Source organism: Lepidochelys kempii, chromosome 6, assembly GCF_965140285.1.
Source record: "Lepidochelys kempii isolate rLepKem1 chromosome 6, rLepKem1.hap1, whole genome shotgun sequence".
In the NCBI taxonomy this organism is placed as follows: domain Eukaryota; kingdom Metazoa; phylum Chordata; order Testudines; family Cheloniidae; genus Lepidochelys; species Lepidochelys kempii.
Window position 1 is genome coordinate 131,811,792 of NC_136385.1, and position 24,513 is coordinate 131,836,304.

Genomic DNA, 24,513 nt, shown 5'->3' on the forward strand with positions numbered 1-24,513 from the left:
TAACTACAGCTGACACCTTACCTTCAATAGGAAACTGCTGGGAAACATGCAGCTGTCTATGGTCCAGGTTTTCAGTCTTTCCTGAGGGGAGGTCTGGTGTATCAAAAGCTGAATTTAGCACAACTTTAACAGTGTTGGTATTTACTTTATTTGTAGGCAAAATCTGGGGAATTTCCTGCCTGATTCTAGAAAAAGCATTCATAGAAATTCTTTTGAGGACTTTAACATTCCTAACCTTTCTACCTTTTGGTGTGGAAAATGCAGAAGCTAAAGAGTCATATGATCCATGTTCCTTTTCTTCTGTTAGCTTCATAGGAGAAATGATTGAGATACAGTTTTCAGTCAGTTTTGCTTGATTCGTTCTCTGATTTTGTGAGGGCAATGGTGTAGAAAAGTTTGTTCTTGCAATGCTTTCATCTTTCAATTTTGGTGGAGATGGATGTCTTAAGTTATCATTTGATAACTCATTTTCACCTCTAGTAGGTTTAACATCTACATGGGTGCCCAAGATACTATCTGAATTTTGACTACCATTCATGTCTATTTGTTCATCCTCAGACTCTTGAATAGAAAACCCCAGATCAAAGTTAACGGAGAACAGTTCCTGAGAACAGTCATAAAGATCTTCATTATCCAGAAATTGTTTGCTTACAATATCGAAATGTTCAGATATTTTCAAATTTCTGGTCCTACAGCTTATTAGTGATTCTCTGGGGTTTGTATCACTGTCTAGAAAGCACTCATCTGAAATATGCCCTTCAGAAATTTGTCCAGCACTTGGTGCATCTTTATCACACAAATCTGATGACATCAAAAGTTTATTGCAATTGTACTTAGAAAGGCTTGCATTGTTAGCATCAGAAAAATGTTCATCTTCAAATAAATTTACGCTCTCATCTCTGTCAGTGGCCACATTTTCCTGGAACTTTTCAGAATCCATTTTATACCCGTCAACTGAATTTCTGTCTGAAGGGCTATTTGCCAGAGCATGATCTACCATTGTTAGATTGTCCTTTTGAATTTCTGTGTGCTCTCCATTATCACAGTCAAAGATATCGTCCCAGTTAAGACCATTATTTGTCTTGCCAACAAAAGCCTCAGAAAGGAAGCTTGGTTCTGAAGGACAGTTACTTATAGAGGAACACAATTTACTGGGGGCATTTAATTCTGAGCATTTCTGAGTGGGAAGTGATGGATTCTGGAACTCTGTGAAAGAGACAGAGGTTTTGCCCTGCAATCCCTCTGTGAATGTGTTGGAAATAACTTTTTGAAAAGGAACAGGTTGTTGGATTTCATCGTCTCTGGTTCTGTCCAATCCTTCACAATTATGGAGTTTATTCAAAGGTGGAGGAGACTGTGATAAAAGCCTTTTTACATTTGTTAATATTATTTTTATCAATGAAGGATCCTCAGTTGGAGTTGTGAGTGCAAATGAATCCAGCTCTGCTTCAGGTAGGTAAAACAAGCTAGGTGAAACTGGTGATTTCTCCTCTGTGAAGCTACTGTAACCAGAATCTGCACAGTTTCTGTTCAGTGAACTACAGGTTTGATTTACAGATTTACATTCCTTTACTATTTCATTTGCACAACTAGTAACATTTCCACTAAGATCACTTGGGGCAGTAAATTCATTTAAGTGAAATGTCACATTTTCTCTGTTATCTGGTAGACTTTTATGTACAGTACATTCAGAAACAGCGTCCTCTGCAGTCGAAAAAGAATCTAAAATGTTAACTTCTGTACATGCTGAAGGCTTTTTCAAATTTAATGCAGATGTTCTTTTTGTGGTCTTGAAGTTGGTTGTTTTAAACAGTGAAATACATTCTGTATCAAGTTCACTTAAGGAACATGAACCAAGTTTTACTTTTGATCCTTGTGCCACGTTTTTTCTGGATGAAAATGCCTTCTGAGCCTTGGAGTTGCTGGTGGAAAGACATCTACTCCTTTGAGCATTTGAGGTTTTAATATCGTCCATATTTAAATAAGGCTGAATTTCCAGTTCATAGCTGCAGTCTCCCTGGTGAGAAACAAACAAATGGAACATTTAAAATCAGATAAAAACAAACAGATTTAGGTTTACAGACATTTTAATAAAACCATTTAAAATAAATGCCAAGATTCTAGGCCCAAGGTTTAACTACCCTTAAAAATGGGATAGAGAGAATTTCCTTTGGATTCTAAGGCCAAATTTTTCCAATGAAGTTTGCCTGAAGTTCAGTTCTTACATTCATATTTAGGTATCCAGGGTTGAAAATTATGGCCTAAATCTTTTTAAAAACAAACAAACCCACCAAAAATTAAAAGGTAGTGTTGTCACAGAGAATACCATGTGTTGTAGATTATGTTTCCTCTGCTCCCTTAATAGTAGCAGTTAACTTTTCTCCTTCATGACATTATCTGCATTTGGATTTTTTTCTTAAAATACCATTTCTGCTGCAACCAGTTCAGCTCCACTAGTGGGAGAATAAGCATCCTTCACCATCTGTGCTTGCATCTCAACCCAAAGATCTGAATTTCAGAGTCAAGAGTGCTAGAATGGAAAGTGGCATGACCAAAGATTAATCCACCATAACTCAGTATTGGAGTAGAGCCCATGAGTTGCTAGAATTATTACTGTGTCAGAAAGTCAAAAATTCTTAGAGCTATAGGAGTTCTGTTCCATCTTGTGCTGGGAACTTGAGATCCAGGGGTGAAAATCTTGTAGTGATGGTATCTTTAAGGAATATCTATCTACTTTCCATCCTTCCTTAACTGTCCAGGATATCTATTCTCCTTTTGGACACTCCCAAGCCAAGTGTCCAGTGTTTAGTTTGTCCAGTGGGAATAACTGTAATGCCACAATATTTTGTCATTCTTGAAATAAGACTCTCTGAGGAATATGCCTTCCTCCCAAATTGTGCAAGCTGTCCATCAGTACAGATTAAAAAGTCTTTCTTCCAAAGTGGGACTTCTTGTAAACTACTGACAAAATCAGATATGCTGGAATTACAGTTTCAAACCCTCCCTGCAGACTTGACAAAGAGACTAACCCAAGTTTTCCAGAAGTGACAAGTGATTTTGGGCGCCTCAAGTTTTTTGGTGGCCCACTTAAGACACTTTAAAGGAGCCCCAATTTTTGCAGAGAGCAGATGCTCAGCACTTTCAGAAAATTGGCCCTCCTGCAGTTGTATCAAATCAGTCACCCCAAATCACTAGAGACTTTTGAAGATCTTTGCCTCTTATTTTATGCACATGGGTGGTTCAAAAGCTCCCTAGCAGGATCTAGCCACTCTTCATTCACAGGGAATGCAAGCTCTCCCTCTCAATAGCTGTAATATGCCAAACTCTGTGTAAGCTGGCTGTAACGGACATTTGTTTTCAAAACCCAACCATTCTGCTCATTCGATAGTGAAAGGCTGTTGTCATCCATAGAAGAGGAAGAGATCAAGGCAGAATCATCTGTGGCTAATAATTAAGGGGGTGGAAGTTCCTCCTCAATCTGTGCAGGCCTTGCCTCTTAGGGGATGGAGTCCCAGAACTCAAGAGCGCATACTTTCCTTATCCATAGGAGAAGGATCTTCTTTCACACAGCTGACAAACTACAAAGGTGGAACTCTAGGCCAAATCCGTTCTGAGATGTCAAATCCAGAGAGAAGAAACTGCCCAGCATAACTCCAGGGAACAGACAATGCAGAGAAAGAAAACACAGAAGCTGTAGTAATATATTGTGGCCCAACAACCTGCAGCTTTCCTCTGTGAATCTGAAGTCTGTGTAGAGACTTGAACAGTAAGTAAGTCATGCTCTGATCTGACAAGCCCAACAAGGGTTCCCTTTGTAAGGCAACAAAGGCCTTAAAACAATCTCTGAAGGAAAAGCTGGTTACAAAGGCCCCACCAGCTCAAAGGATCCATTGCTTGGATTGGAGGAGGCTCTGCCAACCCTTGAAAACCCTAGAAACACAATTAGAACCAACCTGTGGCTCCAACTCCTTACCAAATGTGGAACACAAATGACTGGTAGGGGTTTTCTCTCTGAAGACGACTGTGGAGGAAACTGAGAAGCATTCAGAGTCTTTCGGACTAGATACTTTGATCTTCTGTGTTAAACTACCTCATATCTTCAGACTTAGGGCTTGTGTACGCTGGCACTTTATAGTGCTGCAACTTTCTTGCTCAAGGGTGTCAAAACACCCCCGCCCCCCCCCGAGCACAGCAAGTTTCAGCGCTGTAAAGCGCCATTGTAGACAGTGCACAAGCGCTGGGAGCTGCGCCCCTTGTGGAGGTGGTTTTTTAGAGTGCTGGGAGAGCTCTCTCCCAGCACTCTGCTGTGACTACACAAGCCACGTTAAAGCGCTGCTGCCAGTGTAGACTAGCCCTCAGTCCTGGATCCAGAGAATCTTGGATCCTTCCCTGAAAAACGTCAATAACTACTGCATACTAGAAGCGAGTTAACAATAAACGATAAAAAAAATCAAGTTTAAATTTTTGATCTCTCACATTCTCATTTAAATAAGAGAGAGTGATCAAAATTTGAACCTAAACTCCACTCTCATGTAAGGAAACCACAAATAGGTTATTTTCTGTAACCACCAGCAAGCAGAAAGTAGTAATGGACAGGAAAGGGATTACGGAGGGGGCTTCTATACTGTGGATTTCAAGAAAACTGTACCCAAAACAGCATGTGTGTGCATGTGCATTTACAACTCCAACCCCCCAAAAAACTACTTATTACTTTGAAAAGAGTTCTGTCTCTTCTGTGACAGGGTATGCAACTTGTACAGTGTCTGCTGTGGCAATATCATGAAGGAAAAAGGAAAGACATGAAGCTTTATCATAGCTTTTTAGAAACTCCGAAGAATCAATGACAGTTAACAAAAGCTATAAGTTTGTAATATACTTTCAGCTCTGGGATTCATTTTCATCAGTGCTTGATAGACTTTAAAGGAATCTAAGATAGAGAGAATTCACCAGCCTTCATTCTTAGTTCTCTGTACATTAAGTATAACTATATGCATGGAAAACCAATCAAAAAGTAATTTGACAAATTAATATCTAAAGATATAAGTGTTGATCTCCCAATATCCAGTAGAATACGTATAATGTACAGCCAATTTATACACGAGCTACTTAAAACAGGAATACAGAACGGTGTGTCATGTCTACATAGCCAGTGCTCAAAAATCTTCTAACATCTAGGTTACTGACATCTGTCCTAATTTCAGGCTTACAGGGAGTTATATAAATGTTCTTGTTTGCTATAGTGCAGTGCTAAATCATACAAAATGGTTTCTTCAAACAAAACTGCTTACTACTTACTGATGGATGCAAAGACAGAGTTACAAAAGTTACATTTTAGCCTGAATACATACAATTTCTAAAGACTTAAAATGTCATCTGATAAACTACTCCACAATCTAGCAAGTTTCAATAGTGCATCAGCTATCAGTAAAGTAGGTCATGAGAAAGAGGAAAACAACCCTCTCTCTCATATTATTGTATTAAACCAACAACCTTGTCTAGAATTATTAAATTCAGTTTTTCCTAATACACAAAAGACAAGTATATAAATAAATAAATAAATAAATACAAAAGTTCTAAAATCTGAAATGGGCTTCTTGGCTGCATTTAAGGTGATAATTTATTTTAATTGTAATTCCTCTATTATCTAAGGCTTCTGTAGGATATCAGAATTAAAATTCACAAGAAAGACTCCATAACCTGCTTTGGACACATTTTATAGCTTAAGTCTAAAGTCTATATTAATACTTTTTTTACTATTTTAAAATTAACAGATAAATGCTACAAGACAATGGACACTTTGTAAAAGTTATATCTTCCAAAAAACAGGCTTGTTTAAAACTAAGGTATTGAAGTAAGACTAGTACTAACAATTAGAATCAAATCTATTGTGATGAATCAGAAAAATAAATACTTATATTTCAATAACTTTAACCAACAAAGTGTAGGAAAGACAGGGCTTTGGAATGTTTAGGGTTTGGGTTTTGTTTTTTTTAAATGTTGGTTTCATTAGCTACCAAATGATGCATTTGGAGTAGTTACTACCTTCAGTATGGATAGTTCAATTAATACTTTGCTATCTTAAGGTTAAGTAGATGTCGGTTACAACTTTAATGAGCACTTCAATGCCAATGTTACAACATTAAACCTAGTGGCTTTTATACCATATGGTGTATAAACAAACAAAAGAACAGATGTCATAATTAAACTGGTACATTCTATTCTATTTGAATTACATATAGTTGCAAAGTTATCCTTTTAGCTGATCAGTTCACTTCTTAATTCTCAAGGACAAACCCACATTTGTTGGTTCTTTAGTACAAGACAGTCTTTCCTATACTTGGAACAACAAAGTACCTTGAGTGCTACTTTGAAACACAGCGAATCCCCTTTTTAAATTTACAAGTAAATATTAACAATATTTTAAAAATATCAGAATGCTTTTAACATGCACTTAGAAAAAAAAATCAAGCTTCTGCATAAAATAATATGTAAGAAGCCAGCTATGCCATCAAATATAAATAAAACTTTTGGCGAAAGTCAAATAGTGTGCAACCCATCCCCCCTAACATGGAGTGTTATTCTTACAAAGACAGCCTTCTCCTGAAACCAGCTTCTTTAAAAACTTCTGTTCACCTGGTTGATTTGGATACAGAGGACAATTGTTCAGAGGAAAATATTATAGTCCTCTTTAAAAAAGAAATAATTAGGCTTGTTTCAGTGGAAGTGGTTGCACTTTCCAGTATTTCTTTGATCATTACTTCCAGTAAACAACGAAATGGATCTTACTAATAAGCCATAACAATAAAAAGGTAAAGTCAAACGATTCCTCAGAGAGGAGGACTCACAGCAGCAAAATATGACAGTCATGGTAGCAGCTAAAGTAGCCAGTATCATCAATGTGGTTCTACAGATGTTAAGAGGCTCTCAAAGAACAAATGAAATATGAGACTAATAGATTAATATGAGTTGGAGTGGATATTGTAGCATGACCATTCTGGATACAAATGATAGCTAGTTTGTATTACAGATGCCTGAAATGGTAGCTGCAACAATTTTCTCCTGTATGGAAGACAGGCATAACGAGCATCTGAGAAAGTCCCCTATAGCTCACATGTTGGAGTTCCCAATAGTCCACAATTCACCACTGTTAGAGGGATATCATCATGTATTTTAAAACTGTTCCGGTATGATTAAAAATATGGATGGTCTAAACCTAATAAACTATGGATAACAAAGACACATTATTGGATCCCAAACTGTTTCAAATGTTCCTAAACCTCAATGCTTCTTTGTAAGGTTCCTAAACCTTAATGCGTCTAATATAGACATAGCCAACTGCTATCCATTCTACTGAAGCCTACAAAACAAATATATACAAAAGCAGTTTGCTAATTTAAACAGTCAAAATAAATTACAATGTACAATATTAAATTATCCCAATGGAAGGTGTATTTTTATACGTACAGAAGCAAGACCCTAAAATGCCACCCTCTCCCCACATAAGTAAGTAAAAGACTTCAACCACTTAGATGTAATCCTTGAGTCAGCAGTGTGCCCTTGTTGAGTCAGCAGTGTGCCCTTGTTGAGTCAGCAGTGTGCCCTTGTTGCCAAGAAGGCCAATGGCATTTTGGGATGTATAAGTAGGGGCATAGCGAGCAGATCGAGGGACGTGATCGTTCCCCTCTATTCGACATTGGTGAATGTCTGGACATTGGTGAATGCCTCATCTGGAGTACTGTATCCAGTTTTGGGCCCCACACTACAAGAAGGATGTGGACAAATTGGAGAGAGTCCAGCGAAGGGCAACAAAAATGATTAGAGGTCTGGAACACATGACTTATGAGGAGAGGCTGAGGGAGCTGGGATTGTTTAGCCTGCAGAAGAGAAGAATGAGGGGGGATTTGATAGCTGCTTTCAACTACCTGAAAGGGGGTTCCAAAGAGGATGGCTCTAGACTGTTCTCAATGGTAGCAGATGACAGAACGAGGAGTAATGGTCTCAAGTTGCAGTGGGGGAGGTTTAGGTTGGATATTAGGAAAAACTTTTTCACTAAGAGGGTGGTGAAACACTGGAATGCGTTACCTAGGGAGGTGGTAGAATCTCCTTCCTTAGAGGTTTTTAAGGTCAGGCTTGACAAAGCCCTGGCTGGGATGATTTAACTGGGAATTGGTCCTGCTTCGAGCAGGGGGTTGGACTAGATGACCTTCAGGGGTCCCTTCCAACCCTGATATTCTATGATTCTATGTAGGAGCCTGGATGACTTGTTATTAGATATATACAAACTGATAATCTGTTTACATTTATAATTCAGGGTTTCAATAATCATTTCATCTACAGAATTTCAGGGAGGAAAACATTATTCTTGTACAAGGATATTTTTAAAATTTAGGAAATTGAAAATTACAACTATTTTTAATAATTTGAGTTTTAAGCAATAAAAAACCTACATACAAAAAAACAAGTCACTTATACAGAAAATAATACTTACATAAAAAGAAAGCCATAATTAAATAATATAAGTCTTATGAATATGTGATTTAGTAACTAATGTGTCGGTCACGGAGTACCAGTAAGAAACTGAAAAAACCTACAGTGGCCAGAACAAAAATCAACAAGTGCTTCCAAATTAAATAATGTTGCTCAGTTGATACTGGTGACAGTGAAGGTGGTATAGATTGTGAATACTGCTGTGTGGTATAATACATCCAGTAAGTTAGTGAAGGGTATACTGGAAATATCATAGAATCATAGGACTGGAAGGGACCTCCAGAGGTCTTCTAGTCCAACCCCCTGCATAGAAAGCAGGATTAAGTATTATCTAGACCATCCCTGACAGTTTGTCTAATCTGCTCTTAAAAATCCAATGACTGAGATTCCACAACCTCCCTAGGCAATTTATTCCAGTGCTTAAACACCCTGAAAGTTAGGAAGTTTTTCCTAATGTCCAACCTAAACCGCCCTTGCTGCAATTTAAGTCCACTGCTTTTTGTCCTATCCTGAAAGTTTAACAAGAACAATTTTTCTCCCTCCTCCTTGTAATAACCTTTTATGTACTTGAAAAGGTATGTTCCCCCTCAATCTTCTCTTCTCCAGACTAAACAAACCAAATTTTTTCAATCTTCCCTCCTAGGTCATATTTTCTAGACCTTTAATATTTTTTGTTGCTCTTCTCTGGACCTTTTCCAATTTGTCCACATCTGTCATAAATATAAAGGGAAGGGTAAACCCCTTTAAAATCCCTCCTGGCCAGAGGAAAACTCCTCTCACCTGTAAAGGATTAAGAAGCTAAAGGTAACCTTGCTTGCACCTGACCAAAATGACCAATGAGGAGACAAGATACTTTCAAAAGCTGGGAAGAGGGAGAGAAAAAGGGTCTCTGTCTATATGCTGTTTTTGCCGGGGATAGACCAGGAATGGAGTCTTAGAACTTTTAGTAAGTAATCTAGCTAGGTATGTGTTAGATTATGATTTCTTTAAATGGCTGAGAAAAGAATTGTGCTGAATAGAATAACTATTTCTGTAGCTCACGAAAGCTCATGCTCAAATAAATTGGTTAGTCTCTAAGGTGCCACAAGTACTCCTTTTCTTTTTGCGAATACAGACTAACACGGCTGTTCCTCTGAAACCTATTTCTGTCTGTGTATCTTTTTTGTAACTTAAGATTTTGCCTAGAGGGATTCTCTCTGTTTTGAATCTAATTACCCTGTAAGGTATCTACCATCCTGATTTTACAGAGGGGATTTCTTTACTTCTATTTACTCCTATTTCTATTAAAAAAGTCTTCTTGTAAGAAAACTGAATGCTTTTTCATTGTTCTCAGATCCAAGGGTTTGGGTCTGTGGTCACCTATGCAAATTGGTGAGGCTTTTTACCAAACCTTGTCCAGGAAGTGGGGTGCAAGGTTTTGGGAAATATTTTTGGGGGAAAGACGTTTCCAAACAAACAGCTCTTCCCCAGTAACCAGTATTTGTTTGGTGGTGGTAGCGGCCAATCCAAGGACAGAGGGTGGAATATTTTGTACCTTGGGGAAGTTTTTGACCTAAGCTGGTAAAGATAAGCTTAGGAGGTTTTCATGCAGGTCCCCACATCTGTACCCTAGCGTTCAGAGTGGGGGAGGAACCTTGACAACATCTTTCCTGAAATGTGGTGCTCAGAAATGTACACAATACTCCAGTTGAGGCCTAATCAGCATGCAGCAGAGCGGAAGATCACGACAGGAGTGATAGGAACCCCACACTGATATTTGTTTTACTCTCTGTGTGAGACGCTGAATAAAAATTATTTCCTTAGTAAGATGAAACCACAAGGGTGCAGTGGTGGTCGTGGAGTGTGCCGGAACCTGAGGCAGCAGTGCCATGGGAGCACTTAACACATTAATGCCTTAGTATGCAGGCACTGGGTTCCCCCTCACAACGAGTGCACAGCCCCAGGTCCCCACAACTAAAACTCCTTTCCCTGAAACCACATAACTTGCTAACTTCCCATGCCCCTACACCTGGCTGCTGATCTCCCCAATGTCTTTACTTTTCCTTACCTTAAACACAAAAAATCTGGAGCGTTAATAAAAATAAGAACCACCTGCATGTAAGGCCAGTACCAGTTTTAACACATGCCTAGTTAAAATATGGCACAGTCTCAAACTATTTTAACTATCTGTCAACAGCATCAGAATGTTGGCTATATTCCAAAAGGGAACTACCATAATCAAAAGGCTGTAGCGTTATTTTTCTCCTTTGCCTATAGCTCAACTTCTTTCCCAACGCAATTTTCAAGATCCATAATTATAATATTTACAATAATACTAAAGCACTCTATGGTACACACTTTATCCAGAAAGCAATTTTTAAAAAATTCATTGAGCTAAAGAAGGGCAATGCAAGTAAATACTATTGTAGGCAAAGTATTAGCCATACCAAAAGTATTCAATTAAGCACTGTGTATATCTGCACATGATCCTGTCACGCATTCAGCAGAATTTCCAATTTTGAAAGAGCACATAAATCTGTCTTGTTCATTCCAGATGGAAAACATATTACTTTAATTATTTTCCTTTATTTGTACAGAAATACCTAAATTTACACAAATGTGTTCTAATGATTAGTCTGTCCTGACCTTGTATAATTTAATCTTCAAGATGTTTAAAAGCTATTACACTGTTTTGGAGTTTAAGGGCCAACTTGGTTTGTTATCATGTTACACAGAAATCCTTGCTTACAGTCAGTAGAAAATCCACTCCATCTGCCCAGTTCTTGTTGCCTTAGTAATAAAGCCACACAGGCATTAAAAGCTTCCTGCAGTACATGTGTTTGCTACAAAGGGTCTGATATAAATATATATTTTTAATGTTCCAATTTGTTCTTTGAATGCATGACAAACAGGCTAAAATGGATAACACTTGTATAACTTTTACTAGATTCTCAATTGCCATAAAACAAAATAAACTTAAAACTCTATTAAATGCAAGATTAAAATACAACAGAATCTATTTTTAGTTTCTAGGTTTTTTTAAAAAAAACTTTAAATGTTTTAATTGTATTTGTTTAGTCATTATAGAATGAAAACAGCTGCAGGGTAAATCTGAGGTTTCTTCAAAATCAGATTAAAAGGGCACAATGACAGGAGAATGATTGTATTTTGCCTTTTTGCCACAAGCCTATAAAGAATATACAAAACATCTACAGAGCAGGTAAGTCTTCAAATATTTATATTAGAATAAAGTACTTTAAATGAGCACTGTTCCAAGTAAGTGCTTAATAGTCTCACCATATACTTCTAGTTTATTTGCTGGTTTTGAAGAAAACAGTGTTGATTACACAAACCACTGTAGTTTGAAGTGCAACACCTTGGTTATTTAAAGTGGTGGCTCTGACTTGCATTTGCCTTAATCCTTCTATTATTAAGGGCTGTAAATTAACTAGAGGAGAAGGATTAGTAGCAGTACATTTGGCTATCTATATTTATAGTAGGTACCTGGCAGTACCCCATAATAGCTGAGACTGAATGCATCCGATGAGGTGAGCTGTAGCTCATGAAAGTTTATGCTCAAATAAATTTGTTAGTCTCTAAGGTGCCACAAGTCCTCCTTTTCTTTTTGAGACTGCAAAGTGATATATAACCACACCAACACTACTGTTTTTGCAAACTCACTTTCTTAGAACACGGCCTTTTTAGGTTGCAGTTCTACAGGCTTGGTCTCTGCCTACAGGTTAATTCTCAGAAAGTTACAGTAAAACCCCTTCATCCATTGTTGAGATCAGTGAGGATGGGTAAATAAATATAACCACATTAAGGTACATCAAAACATCTGAAACTTGACATGGCTGGAGTCCTCTCTGAGGACTAGTGCCTTAATTTCATTTGAAGAACAGTGGTCTTGATTAAAGAAAGTGATAATTTGAAAACTGCATCCTGATTACATATAATAAAAGTCTACAGGTGCATACCTAGATGCACTACACCTGTCCCAATTCAGGGCCACTGCACCTGTATTCCCCATTAGTAGTCCAGCAACACTCTCAGGCTTCCAGCCCCACAGCTGCTGCCTCTCGGGCAATGACACACGTCTCTCTTACTGTTGACCAGGGCATTTCCAGGCCGAACAGTTCCCTGAATTCACTGTTATTCCCAGCAAAAGACAATTTGCTTCAACAGGCCTGCTTCACTTCTCCCCTCAGAGACTGTATAAAGTACAATTGTCCCAGTTATATGGTACCACACAGTTCTTTCTAAACAAGCATATTTTATTCTTAAGGTAAAAGCTCTACAGAGAAAATATTAAAACCTATACAAGAACCTACATGCACGCTAATAATCTTACCAGAGATCCCCTCCATCTGTTTCCAATAAGGGCTCTGGCAGGTGAGTCCTTCACTCACACTCCTTCCACCCCCACCCCCCTTTTACCCCCAAGAGGTCTCTTTCGTGGTCACAAGAAACACTAGAATGCGTTACCTAGGGAGGTGGTAGAATCTCCTTCCTTAGAGGTTTTTAAGGTCAGGCTTGACAAAGCCCTGGCTGGGATGATTTAACTGGGAATTGGTCCTGCTTTGAGCAGGGGGTTGGACTAGATGACCTTCTGGGGTCCCTTCCAACCCTGATATTCTATGATTCTATGATTCTAAGTTCTTAACAGCCTGGGCTCAGAACTAGCTCTCAGGTCTTATGGGGCATCAGTAAGTCAAGTCCTTCCAACTCTTCCCTAAGGATTGCGGCCTTCTATGAACCAGAGGTCCTGCCCATTTGCTGGATCAGAACAAAAGCCCTGAATCAGTTTAAAGTGGGGCTATATATTCAAAAGTCCTTTCCTTTGTCTGATGGTCTCTGGTGAATCCAGATTGGTTCTTTGAACTGTCCTTATGTCACAGGTGATCAGCAAACAAAAAGATCCTCCCCTCAGGGCAATGCTTCTAAGACAGAGTCTGTAGGTGGGGTTTTGCAATACCCTCCTCCCCAGTACTTCCGAGAAATTCCACTTCACACTTATTGTCCCAAAGAGAAACCACATCTGCTATATTGTTCAACATAGTCATTTGAAATTCACCTTATCTCCCAGAGACTGCATTAATCCCTCTTTCTCCTACAGAAGTCCCATACAATTTCCCCCCCGCCAAGATATTAAATGTAATTCAATAAGGTTTAACTTAATTCCATAAGGTTTGCCCAGGATATTGTGCCACAGTGCCTATATGTTGATGCCTGGATCCTGCAAACACCTAATTGGCAGCCGGTATCAAGTGGAGTACCCCAAGGGTCGGTCCTGGGGCCGGTTTTGTTCAATATCTTCATAAATGATCTGGAGGATGGTGTGGATTGCACTCTCAGCAAATTTGCGGATGATACTAAACTGGGAGGAGTGGTAGATACGCTGGAGGGGAGGGATAGGATACAGAAAGACCTAGACAAATTGGAGGATTGGGCCAAAAGAAATCTGATGAGGTTCAATAAGGATAAGTGCAGGGTCCTGCACTTAGGATGGAAGAACCCAATGCACAGCTACAGACTAGGGACCGAATGGCTAGGCAGCAGTTCTGCGGAAAAGGACCTAGGGGTGACAGTGGACGAGAAGCTGGATATGAGTCAGCAGTGTGCCCTTGTTGCCAAGAAGGCCAATGGCATTTTGGGATGTATAAGTAGGGGCATAGCGAGCAGATCGAGGGACGTGATCGTTCCCCTCTATTCGACATTGGTGAGACCTCATCTGGAGTACTGTGTCCAGTTTTGGGCCCCACACTTCAAGAAGGATGTGGATAAATTGGAGAGAGTCCAGCGAAGGGCAACAAAAATGATTAGAGGACTGGAACACATGAGTTATGAGGAGAGGCTGAGGGAGCTGGGATTGTTTAGCCTGCAGAAGAGAAGAATGAGGGGGGATTTGATAGCTGCTTTCAACTACCTGAAAGGGGGTTCCAAAGAGGATGGCTCTAGACTGTTCTCAATGGTAGCAGATGACAGAACGAGGAGTAATGGTCTCAAGTTGCAGTGGAGAAGGTTTAGATTGGATATTAGGAAAAACTTTTTCACTAAGAGGGTGGTGAAACACTGGAATGCGTTACCTAGGGAGGTGGTAGAATCTCCTTCCTTAGAGGTTTTTAAGGTCAGGCTTGACAAAGCCCTGGCTGGGATGATTTAACTGGGAATTGGTCCTGCTTTGAGCAGGGGGTTGGACTAGATGACCTTCTGGGGTCCCTTCCAACCCTGATATTCTATGATTCTATGATTCTAAGCATGTGCTTCAAGTAAATAGGATTTTTCATGGTGCTCAAAGTTACATGTGCATAAATGTTACCAGGATCAGAAACAGCTCGTAAATACATTGCTTAGCCAAGTCTGCACTTGTTGGGTCAAAGAAATGTATAAGCTTTATTGGCTAAGTCAAAATCTTCAAGACAATTGCTTCCAGATATTCTTATTTTCCTTTTAGATTTTGCATAATCATAGAATATCAGGGTTGGAAGGGACCTCAGGAGGTCATCTAGTCCAACCCCCTGCTCAAAAGCAGGACCAATCACCAACTAAATCACCCCAGCCAGGGCTTTGTCAAGCCTGACCTTAAAAACCTCTAAAGAAGGAGATTCCACCACCTCCCTAGGTAACGCATTCCAGTGTTTCACCACCCTCCTACTGAAAAAGTTTTTCCTAATATCCAACCTAAACCTCCCCCATTGCAACTTGAGATCATTACTCCTTGTTCTGTCATCTGCTACCACTGACAACAGTCTAGATCCATCCTTTTTGGAACCCCTTTTCAGGTACTTGAAAGCAGCTATCAAATCCCCCCCTCATCCTTCTCTTCTGCAGACTAAATAATCCCAGTTCCCTCAGCCTTTGCATTATTTTTGCATTTAATTTCATAACAAAACATTAGTCTTGAAAGATTAAGAACTCCTTAACTAGTAAAATTTGAGAGCTAAGATTATTCCAGTATAATCAACTCATCCACAGAACTTTCTGTTCATCTTTCTCTTGTTAACAGACATCACCAAGTTAGTTTTGCCAAAGCATGCTGAAGTTTTGGAATTTCCTGACTTGACTAATATTGCATGCAATACTACCACTGTTTCCCATTATCTCCTATTTCATGAGGGAATTCTGAATGTATGACTTGCCAGGCATGACTGGCTCCTAGACTTTTAGGAGGTGAAGTAATGCCACATTATTTGAAAGGTAATGTTCCCTAGATTTTGGTTCAATCTATGAATTTGAAACCACGCTCTATTATTCAAGTTGATGCCAATATAACATTTGAGCAAATTTTAATTTTTTAAATTTTATACAATTAGAATAGCTATATATTTAACATTTTACTTCAACTCAGTATACATATTGAGGAGGTGATTCCAGTTGTTCATCAAATAAGCACTAATGTAATGAGGCGATTACATTGGAATTGTGCTCTCTCTCAAACTATTAGAGATGGGTATACAATAACGGACAGATTCTTGAGTGTGATATTCAATTTATACATTTAGATGTTTTTAAAATTTAAAGGATGAAGGAAAACATCAATTAGCGCATGTATATAACATTTTTAAAAGTCCCCTCCTCTTAAAACCAGTAATTTTTAAAAATTACTTATTTTACTTACAGATTATTTAAAAGTTAAATAGTTGTTTCAGCTGCCATCTTTCTGAGGTACCCAAATCCATTGCTGACAAGTCTTCCTTGGGGGGAGGGCTTTTGTTTTTGAAAGAGGGTAGTTGATTTATCCATTAAACTGTGGGAGAGCTACACTAATTCCAAATCTCCCGTCTATACTCCCCCTACTGCTAACCTATTATCGGCTCTGAACTCCCCATCCCTGCCCTTGCTTCTTGGATGAACAGCTTAGCTCTCAAAGTGCTGCCTGAATCCCATGCATAAATGTCTCTGCGACTGCCACAGCTAACCAAGCCTTAAGATGTAGATGCAGCTACAATGAAGATTAAGGGAAAGATTCTTACTGATGATTAAGATTATAACAATCTTCTCTCCTAAAATAAAATCAGAAGAGCTAGCATTAGGACTCGAACTCCCCAGAAGCAAGGAGTGGCACAGCTATCATGGCTAGCATGACTAAGCCTGCTTTGACCTGAGAACCTGGAACCCTGCGTCTCAAGGCTCATCTCCTAGTTCTAATTCTGTTTATCTGTCATTATCCCTTCAAGATCACCCAAGAAGAAAAGAAAAAGAACATCAGACAAAAGAATGAATGCCCAGCACAGATCATTAGCAAACAGGGTGGGTGAACCTCTGAGAAACTGAGGTTGCTAGCGGGCAGGCTTCACCATAGATTTTGAAATCTCTTAGTGAAATGTTATCTGTCACACACTCCCGATTCATGATGGAGTTGGCTTACAGAGCTAAGGCAAGTGGTATTTTCACCACGGGTGGTTTTATACATGGCTTTTTCTTTCAAGTGTTTTTTACACAAAAGGATCTTCACTCTGCAGTTACCCCACGCTATATAATTATACAAGATGTGCCTGTTTGCTAGCTTTGTTCTCACAGGTCACCCTGATTTACTGATGATTTTCAGCAAATGAGGCAGGAGGGAAGACAGTTAGACCAGCAGTGGCATAAGTCTCATGCCAAGGCTGACTAGTTGCAGCAGAAAGCTTTGAAAACTCTTATGCTGTGCGGCCTGGGATGAAGCACCAAAAAAAAAAAAAAAGTCTTTTTCCTCCACCACAGCATCCACAAAATCTTAGACAGCATATTTGTTTTGGGCGGAAGAGCCTGGTAAATCCAGGCTGCCTGAACTCAGTAGCCGGTCTGAGCCCACCCCACTACAAGAAATTGCGTTATTTTGCAGAAAGGACTGATCAGATTAGGAATGGGTTGTTTGATTCTATGGTGAGACAGAGCAAGGCCTCAGGAATCCAGGACCTCATCTTTCCTGCTAGTTTCAATCAGTGATCACTGGGGTAATGGAGGTGCTCATTCCAAAACCTATGCGTGGGATCCATGTACTTCTTGGCTGGGGAAGTAAGGAAGGAAGTACTGGGTACCTGGCTTGAGAAGACAGTCAATGCTTCTCAGAAAGGCCAGGTTGCCTATTGCTTTGAAAGAAACATTAGTCTGGTTTTTGCTCAAAAAATCATTGCTTGATAGTGTTTAGTTAAATGTCAGCCACCATCGCATCTTCCCTTCTTGGGTAAGTGTGACCTTCTCCTGGTGTTATGGGGACCAGTGATCTGCTAGGACTCCTTGACTCTGGGAGCCAGCTTTATCCTGCTCTGCAGTGAGACCCCCACTCCTGGGCTGTTCACGCACAGTCTCTGTCATGTAAGCTGCTCCTTGGATTGTGCAACCGAATGACATTAACCAATATCTCTGGTCCCAGAAACAACCCTAGGAACCTCTGTCTTGCAGTGTCCAGTTATGCCTGCTGGACACTGCAAACTTATATGAGTTCATCAATTTAACAAAGAAATTGATATGTACCATGCTTGTTATCCCAAGGGGAGTCTCTGACATGCTTCAAACCAAACACATGCTTCAGTGAGCGGCGGGGGACAGCAGAGCAGCAAACAGCAGGAGTTTGCCTGGGATCTGTGTTGGTGAGTATCTGGGTAAGTGAGTGTGTGTTTGGTGAGAGGATCAGAGTGTTTGTAGTGAGGGCAGCTTGAAAGTTTGAGTGAGTGCTTGACTGGTTGGCTGAAAAGGGCGGGAGTTGGGAGTGTTTTGTTTCAGGTGAGCCTGGCTGTTTAAAAAAGCCGGCGCTTTGCGAACCAGCTGAGCAGCAGGGGACAGCAGAGCAGCAGGGGAAAGCAGGAGTTTGCCTGGGAGTTCGCCTGGGGTGAGCCCACTAAGGCTTACAACCTAACGACTTCTCTGAGTAATTACTGCATCTCCTGAGGAAGCTCATAGTAGGAAGGTAACATAGATGGGGAGTGTTCAACTGTTGTGACCTGCGCTGGATGTGCCATGTTTGTCTTTCTTCCAGAGGACAGAAGCAACTTTGTGTGTACAAAGTGCAAGCTGGTCTCCATATTGGAAGAGAAGGTTCAAGGTCTGGAGCAACAGGTATCGACCCTGCGTTGCATAAGAGAAACTGAAGATTTCCTGGACAGACGTCAGGATAGGCTTCTACAGGCACAAGGTTCTGAAGGTTCAGAGCAGGCTGCACAGCGCGGACAGGAGGACGGTGAAGAAATCTGGTAACATGTGACCTCCAGAAGAAGAAGGGGGAACGTCCATGTACCAGCTACGCGGATACAGGTAAGTAACCGTTTTCATGTTCTCTCCACAGGCACCATTGTGAGGAGTGGCCCAGATGATACGTCTCGGGGAAGGGAGCAGAAGGAGACTCCACCAGTTGAAAGGCATGAGATGCACCGTCCTAAGGTTGGGGTTCCACGACCACCACTCCCAAGAGAAGGAGGCAGGTGGTGGTGGTCGGGGACTCTCTCCTCAGGGGGACTGAGTCCTGTATCTGCCACCCTGACTTGGAAAACAGAGAAGTCTGCTGCTTGCCAGGGGCTAAGATTTGCGATGTGACGGAGAGTCTGCTGAGACTCATCAAGCCCTCGGACTGCTACCCCTTCCTGCTTTTCCACGTGGGCACCAATGATACTGCCAAGAATGACCTTGAGTGGATCACTGCAGACTACGTGGCTCTGGGAAGGAGGATAAAGGAGTATGAGGTGCAAGTGGTGTTCTCGTCCATCCTCCCCATGGAAGGAAAAGGCTGGGGTAGGGATCGTCGAATCTTGGAAGTCAATGAATGGCTACGCAGGTGGCGTCGGAGAGAAGGCTTTGGATTCTTCGACCATGGGATGGTGTTCCAAGAAGGAGGAGTGCTAGGCAGAGACAGGCTCCACTTAACGAAGAGAAGGAAGAGCATCTTCGCGAGCAGGCTGGCTAACCTAGTGAGGAGGGCTTTAAACTAGGTTCACCGGGGGAAGGAGACCAAAGCCCTGAGGTAAATGGGGAAGCGGAATACCAGGAGGAAGCACGAGCAGGAGCATGTGAGAGGGGAGGGCTCCTGCCTCATACTGAGAACAAGGGGCGATCGGCGGGTTATCTCAACGGCCTATATACAAATGCAGAAAGCCTGGGAAACAAGCGGGAGAACTGGAGGTCCTGACAAAGTCAGGGAATTATGATGTGATTGGAATAACAGAGACTTGGTGGGATAACTCGCATGACTGGAGTACTGTCATGGATGGATATAAACTGCTCAGGAAGGACAGGGAGGCCAGAAAAGGTGGGGGAGTTGCACTGTATGTAAGGGAGCCGTATGACTGCTCAGAGCTCAAGTATGAAACTGCAGAAAAACCTGAGAGTCTCTGGATTAAGTTTAGAAGCCTGAGCAACAAGGGTGATGTCGTGGTGGGAGTCTGCTATAGACCACCGGACCAGGGGGATGAGGTGGACGAGGCTTTCTTCCGGCAAGTCGCAGAAGCTATTAGATCGCACGCCCTGGTTCTCATGGGCGACTTCAATCATCCTGATATCTGCTGGGAGAGCAATACAGCGGTGCACAGACAATCCAGGAAGTTTTTGGAAAATGTAGGGGACAATTTCCTGGTGCAAGTGCTGGAGGAACCACCTACGGGCGGAGCTCTTCTTGACCTGCTGCTTACAAACCAGGAAGAATTAGTAGAGGAAGCAAAAGTGGATGGGAACCTGGGAGGCAGTGACCATGAGATGGTCAAGTTCAGGATCCTGATACAAGGGAGAAAGGAAAGCAGCAGAATACGGACCCTGGACTTCAGAAAAGCAGACTTTGACTACCTCAGTGAACTGATGGGCAGGATCCCCTAGGAGAATAACATGAGTGGGAAAGGAGTCCAGGAGAGCTGGCTGTATTTTAAAGAATTCTTATTGAGGTTACAGGGACAAACCATCCTGACGTGTAGAAAGAATAGTAAATATGGCAGGTGACCAGCTTGGCTTAACAGTGAAATCCTTGCTGATCTTAAACACAAAAAAGAGGCTTACAAGAAGTTAACTGGACAAATGACCAGGGATAATATATAAATATTGCTCGGACATGTAGGAATGGAATCAGGAAGGCTAAATCACACCTGGAGTTGCAGCTAGCGAGGGATGTTAAGAGTAACAAGAAGGGTTTCTTCAGGTATGTTGGCAATAAGAAGAAAGCCAAGGAAAGTGTGGGCCCCTTACTAAATGAGGGAGGCAACCTAGTGACAGAGGATGTGGAAAAAGCTAATGTACTCAATACTTTATTTGCCTCTGTCTTCACGAACAAGGTCAGCTCCCAGACTACTGCACAGGGCAGCACAGCATGGGAAGGCGGTGGCCAGCCCTCTGTGAAGGAAGAAGTGGTTCGGGACTATTTAGAAAAACTGGACGTACACAAGTCCATGGGGCCGGATGCGTTGCATCCGAACGTGCTAAAGGAATTGGCGGATGTGATTGCAGAGCCACTGGCCATTATCTTTGAAAACTCATGGCGATCAGGGGAAGTCCCAGAAGACAGGAAAAAGGCTAATGTAGTGTCCATCTTTAAAAAAGGGAAGAAGGATGATCCTGGGAACTACAGGCCGGTCAGCCTCACCTCAGTCCCCGGAAAAATCATGGAGCATGTCCTCAAGGAATCAATTCTGAAGCACTTAGACGAGAGGAAAGTGATCAGGAAAGAGTCAGCAGGGATTCACCAAGGGAAAGTCATGCATGACTAATCTAATTGCCTTCCATGATGAGATAACTGGTTCTGTGGATGAAGGGAAAGCAGTGGACGTGTTATTCCTCGACTTTAGCAAAGCTTTTGACACAGTTTCCCACAGTATTCTTGTCAGCAAGTTAAAGAAGTATGGGCTCGATGGATGCACTACAAGGTGGGTAGAAAGTTGGCTAGATTGTCGGGCTCAACGGATAGTGATCAATGGCTCCATGTCTAGTTGGTAGCCGGTATCAAGTGGAGTGCCCCAAGGGTCGGTCCTGGGGCTGGGTTTGTTCAATATCTTCATTAATGATCTGGAGGATGGTGTGGATTGCACCCTCAGCAAGTTTGTGGATGACACTAAACTGGGAGGAGTGGTAGATACATTGGAGGGTAGGGATAGGAGACAGAGGGACCTAGACAAATTGGAGGACTGGGCCAAAAGAAATCTGATGAGGTTCAACAAGGACAAGTGCAGGGTCCTGCACTTAGGACGGAAGAATCCAGTGCACCGCTACAGAGTATGGACCGAATGGCTCGGCAGCAGTTCTGCAGAGAAGGACCTAGGGGTGACAGTGGACAAGAAGCTGGATATGAGTCGACAGTGTGCCCTTGTTGCCAAGAAGGCCAATGGCATTTTGGGGTGTGTAAGTAGGGGCATTGGCAGCAGATTGAGGGATGTGATCGTTCCCCTCTATTCGACATTGGTGAGGCCTCATCTGGAATACTGTGTCCAGTTTTGGGCTCCACACTACAAGAAGGATGTGGAAAAATTGGAGAGAGTCCAGCGAAGGGCAAGAAAAATGATTAGGGGACTGGAACACATGAGTTATGAGGAGAGGCTGAGGGAACTGGGATTGTTTAATCTACGGAAGAGAAGAATAAGGGTGGATTTGATAGCTGCTTTTAACTACCTGAAAGATGGATCCAAAGAGGATGGATCTAGACTATTCTCAGTGATAGCAGATGACAGGACAAGGAGTAATGGTCTCAAGTTGCAGTGGGGGAGGTTTAGGTTGGATATTAGGAAAAACTTTTTCAGTAGGAGGGTGGTGAAACACTGGAATGCGTTACCTAGGGAGGTGGTGGAATCCCCTTCCTTGGAAGTTTTTAAGGTCAGGCTTGACAAAGCCCTGGCTGGGATGATTTAGTTGGGATTGGTCCTGCTCTGGGCAGGGGGTTGGACTAGATGGCCTCCAGAGGTCCCTTCCAACTCTGTTATTCTATGATTTAGGTAGAATCAACCAACAGATTTATTAACTACAAAGATAGATTTTAAGTGATTATAAGTCAAAGCATAATAAGTCAGATTTAGTCAAATGAAATAAAAGCAAAACGCATTCTAAGCTGATCTTAACACTTCCAGTGCTCTTACAAATTTAGATGCTTCTCACCACAGCCTGGCTGGTTGCCTTCAGCCGGGCTCTCCCCTTTAATCAGCGCTTCAGTCGCTTGGTGGTGATGTCTGTAGATGGAGGTGGAAGAGACGAAGAGCATGACAAACGTCTCTCCCTTTTATCATGTCCTTTCTTCCCTCTTGGCTTTGCCCCCCCCCCCTTCAGAGTCAGGTGAGCATTACCTCATCACAGTCCCAAACTGACCAAAGGAAGGGGGTGACTCACTCCAGAGTCCAACAGATCCTTTGTTGTTGCCTAGGCCAGTGTCCTTTATTCCTGTGAGGCTGGTTTTGTCCCATACATGCCCTGAGATGAGGTGTGAACTTCCTCTCTGCTCTTGGAGAGTTTTCTCCTGGGCTTGCTTTAAGCCACAAGGACACATTTTCAGCCTCATAACTATATACATGAAATTACAACCTATAACATTATTGTAACAACAATTACTATAACATCACTATAACAACAATGCTCAGTGCATCATGAGCCTTCCGAAGACACCCGACATGACAAACTTTGCACTGGATATCACAATATCACACAATCATTTTACAAGGATGAACATGGGGGTTCCCCCGAGGTACAGAGCGTCACAGTAAGACTGTGGAGAAGGTTGTAGCGAGATGCCTTTGATCTTCTTGATCCTCGTCAATCAAGATACGGATCTGGCTTTGGCACAAAGATTGCACTGGTCAACAATCTCCTCCTGACGGTGGATGACTAGGTGGTCCATGTCAGTATTAGATTAATCAGCTACTTTCAATACTGTTTATCGTAAGATATTGCTGACTTGCTTGAGGACTTTGGCAGGAACAGACTGGGCTGCCTTTAATTGGCTTCATTTTTTTCTCTCAGAGATCTCGATGGGTAGTTGTGATTGCTCTTCTTCCTAAAGAACTCCGATGCAGGGTGCTGCAAGATGTCATTCTGTAACCCCTCCTGTTCATGCCTAAGGTGATGATGGTGGGAACCAACCTCAGGAAATGGTATAGGCAATATCAACTCCTGTGATGAGGGAGTGAATCTACCATTTGTTACTAGGTTTTGCAATTTAGGATGATTCCAGGCCTTCTGCTGCTGTTAAGCAAATTATAGCTGTGATCTAGCCAGCTTTTAACCACCTGTGTCTGGTTAGAAGGTTGCAATCCTTCCTTTCAGATACAAACCTTGCCATAGTTATGCATGCCTTTGTTACCTCAAGATTGGACTATTCCAATGTGCTATACATGGGGCTACTCCTTACAGTTAAACTGGAGATTAAAGTTGGTGCAGAACACAGTGGCATGGTTACTGAGTGGGCATCTCACTGCCCGCATGTAACACCAGCGCTTCAGGCTCTGCGCTGGCTGCCTATTGGTCTCTAGGTGAAGTTTAAGGTGTTGGCTACAACCTTTAAATAGAATCCCATGAAATTCTTTTTCTATTATAATCTTTCATTTTATTTTTAGGGAATTTCTTGTCATTTCATTTTATCCCACTGGGATGACAGAGGGGTGGCCAAGTCAAACCGGAGCAGTGCTCCAACCCTGTGCACCAGATTGCAATGCCACTCACTAAAGTTCAGCCACCCTGCCAGGTTGGAAAGGCAGCCCAGTCAAACCTGAGCAGTGTTTCATTCTATTTCAGGTCATACTTAAAAAAAAAAAAGAAAAAAAAAAGTATTATTTCATGTTTTTTCATATTTGCGAAAAACACGAGAGGCTCTACCTATGAAGTCTTAACTGGTCTAGGTCCAGCCTAGCTGAGGGATTGACTCTCTCCCTGAGCCACCCTGGTCAAAAGAGTGGGCTGCTGAAAGACCGCTCTCTGTGAAGACCCCAAGATTCTGGGACTTGCTTCCCTGCTTCATCTGAAATGGCCTGCATCCAGTGACCTTCCAAGCATGTAGCAAAAAACATTGATTTGAAAGGGTTGTGGGTGTGCTTCTTAGATGATGGCTGGCAGAGTTCCTGTTTGAATTATTTTATTGCTGCTGGGTTTTTGTTGCAATACTCATGAATTAGGGCACCT

At 41.6% G+C, this 24,513-nt stretch overlaps 1 protein-coding gene across 11 annotated transcripts in view; it reads right to left on the reverse strand.

Moving 5' to 3' along the window:
- Positions 1-24,513, reverse strand: part of FANCM (FA complementation group M) — a 145,443-nt gene that overhangs the window by 15,882 nt on the left and 105,048 nt on the right. For all 11 annotated transcript variants that reach the window (XR_012159625.2, XM_073350241.2, XM_073350244.2 and 8 more), the window contains one exon: positions 22-2,017. Coding sequence is in view for 10 of the 11 variants with exons in the window: in XM_073350241.2 (XP_073206342.2) it covers positions 22-2,017 (1,996 nt within the window). In the remaining variant the exon portion in view is untranslated. The remainder of the gene's footprint in view (positions 1-21; positions 2,018-24,513) is intronic.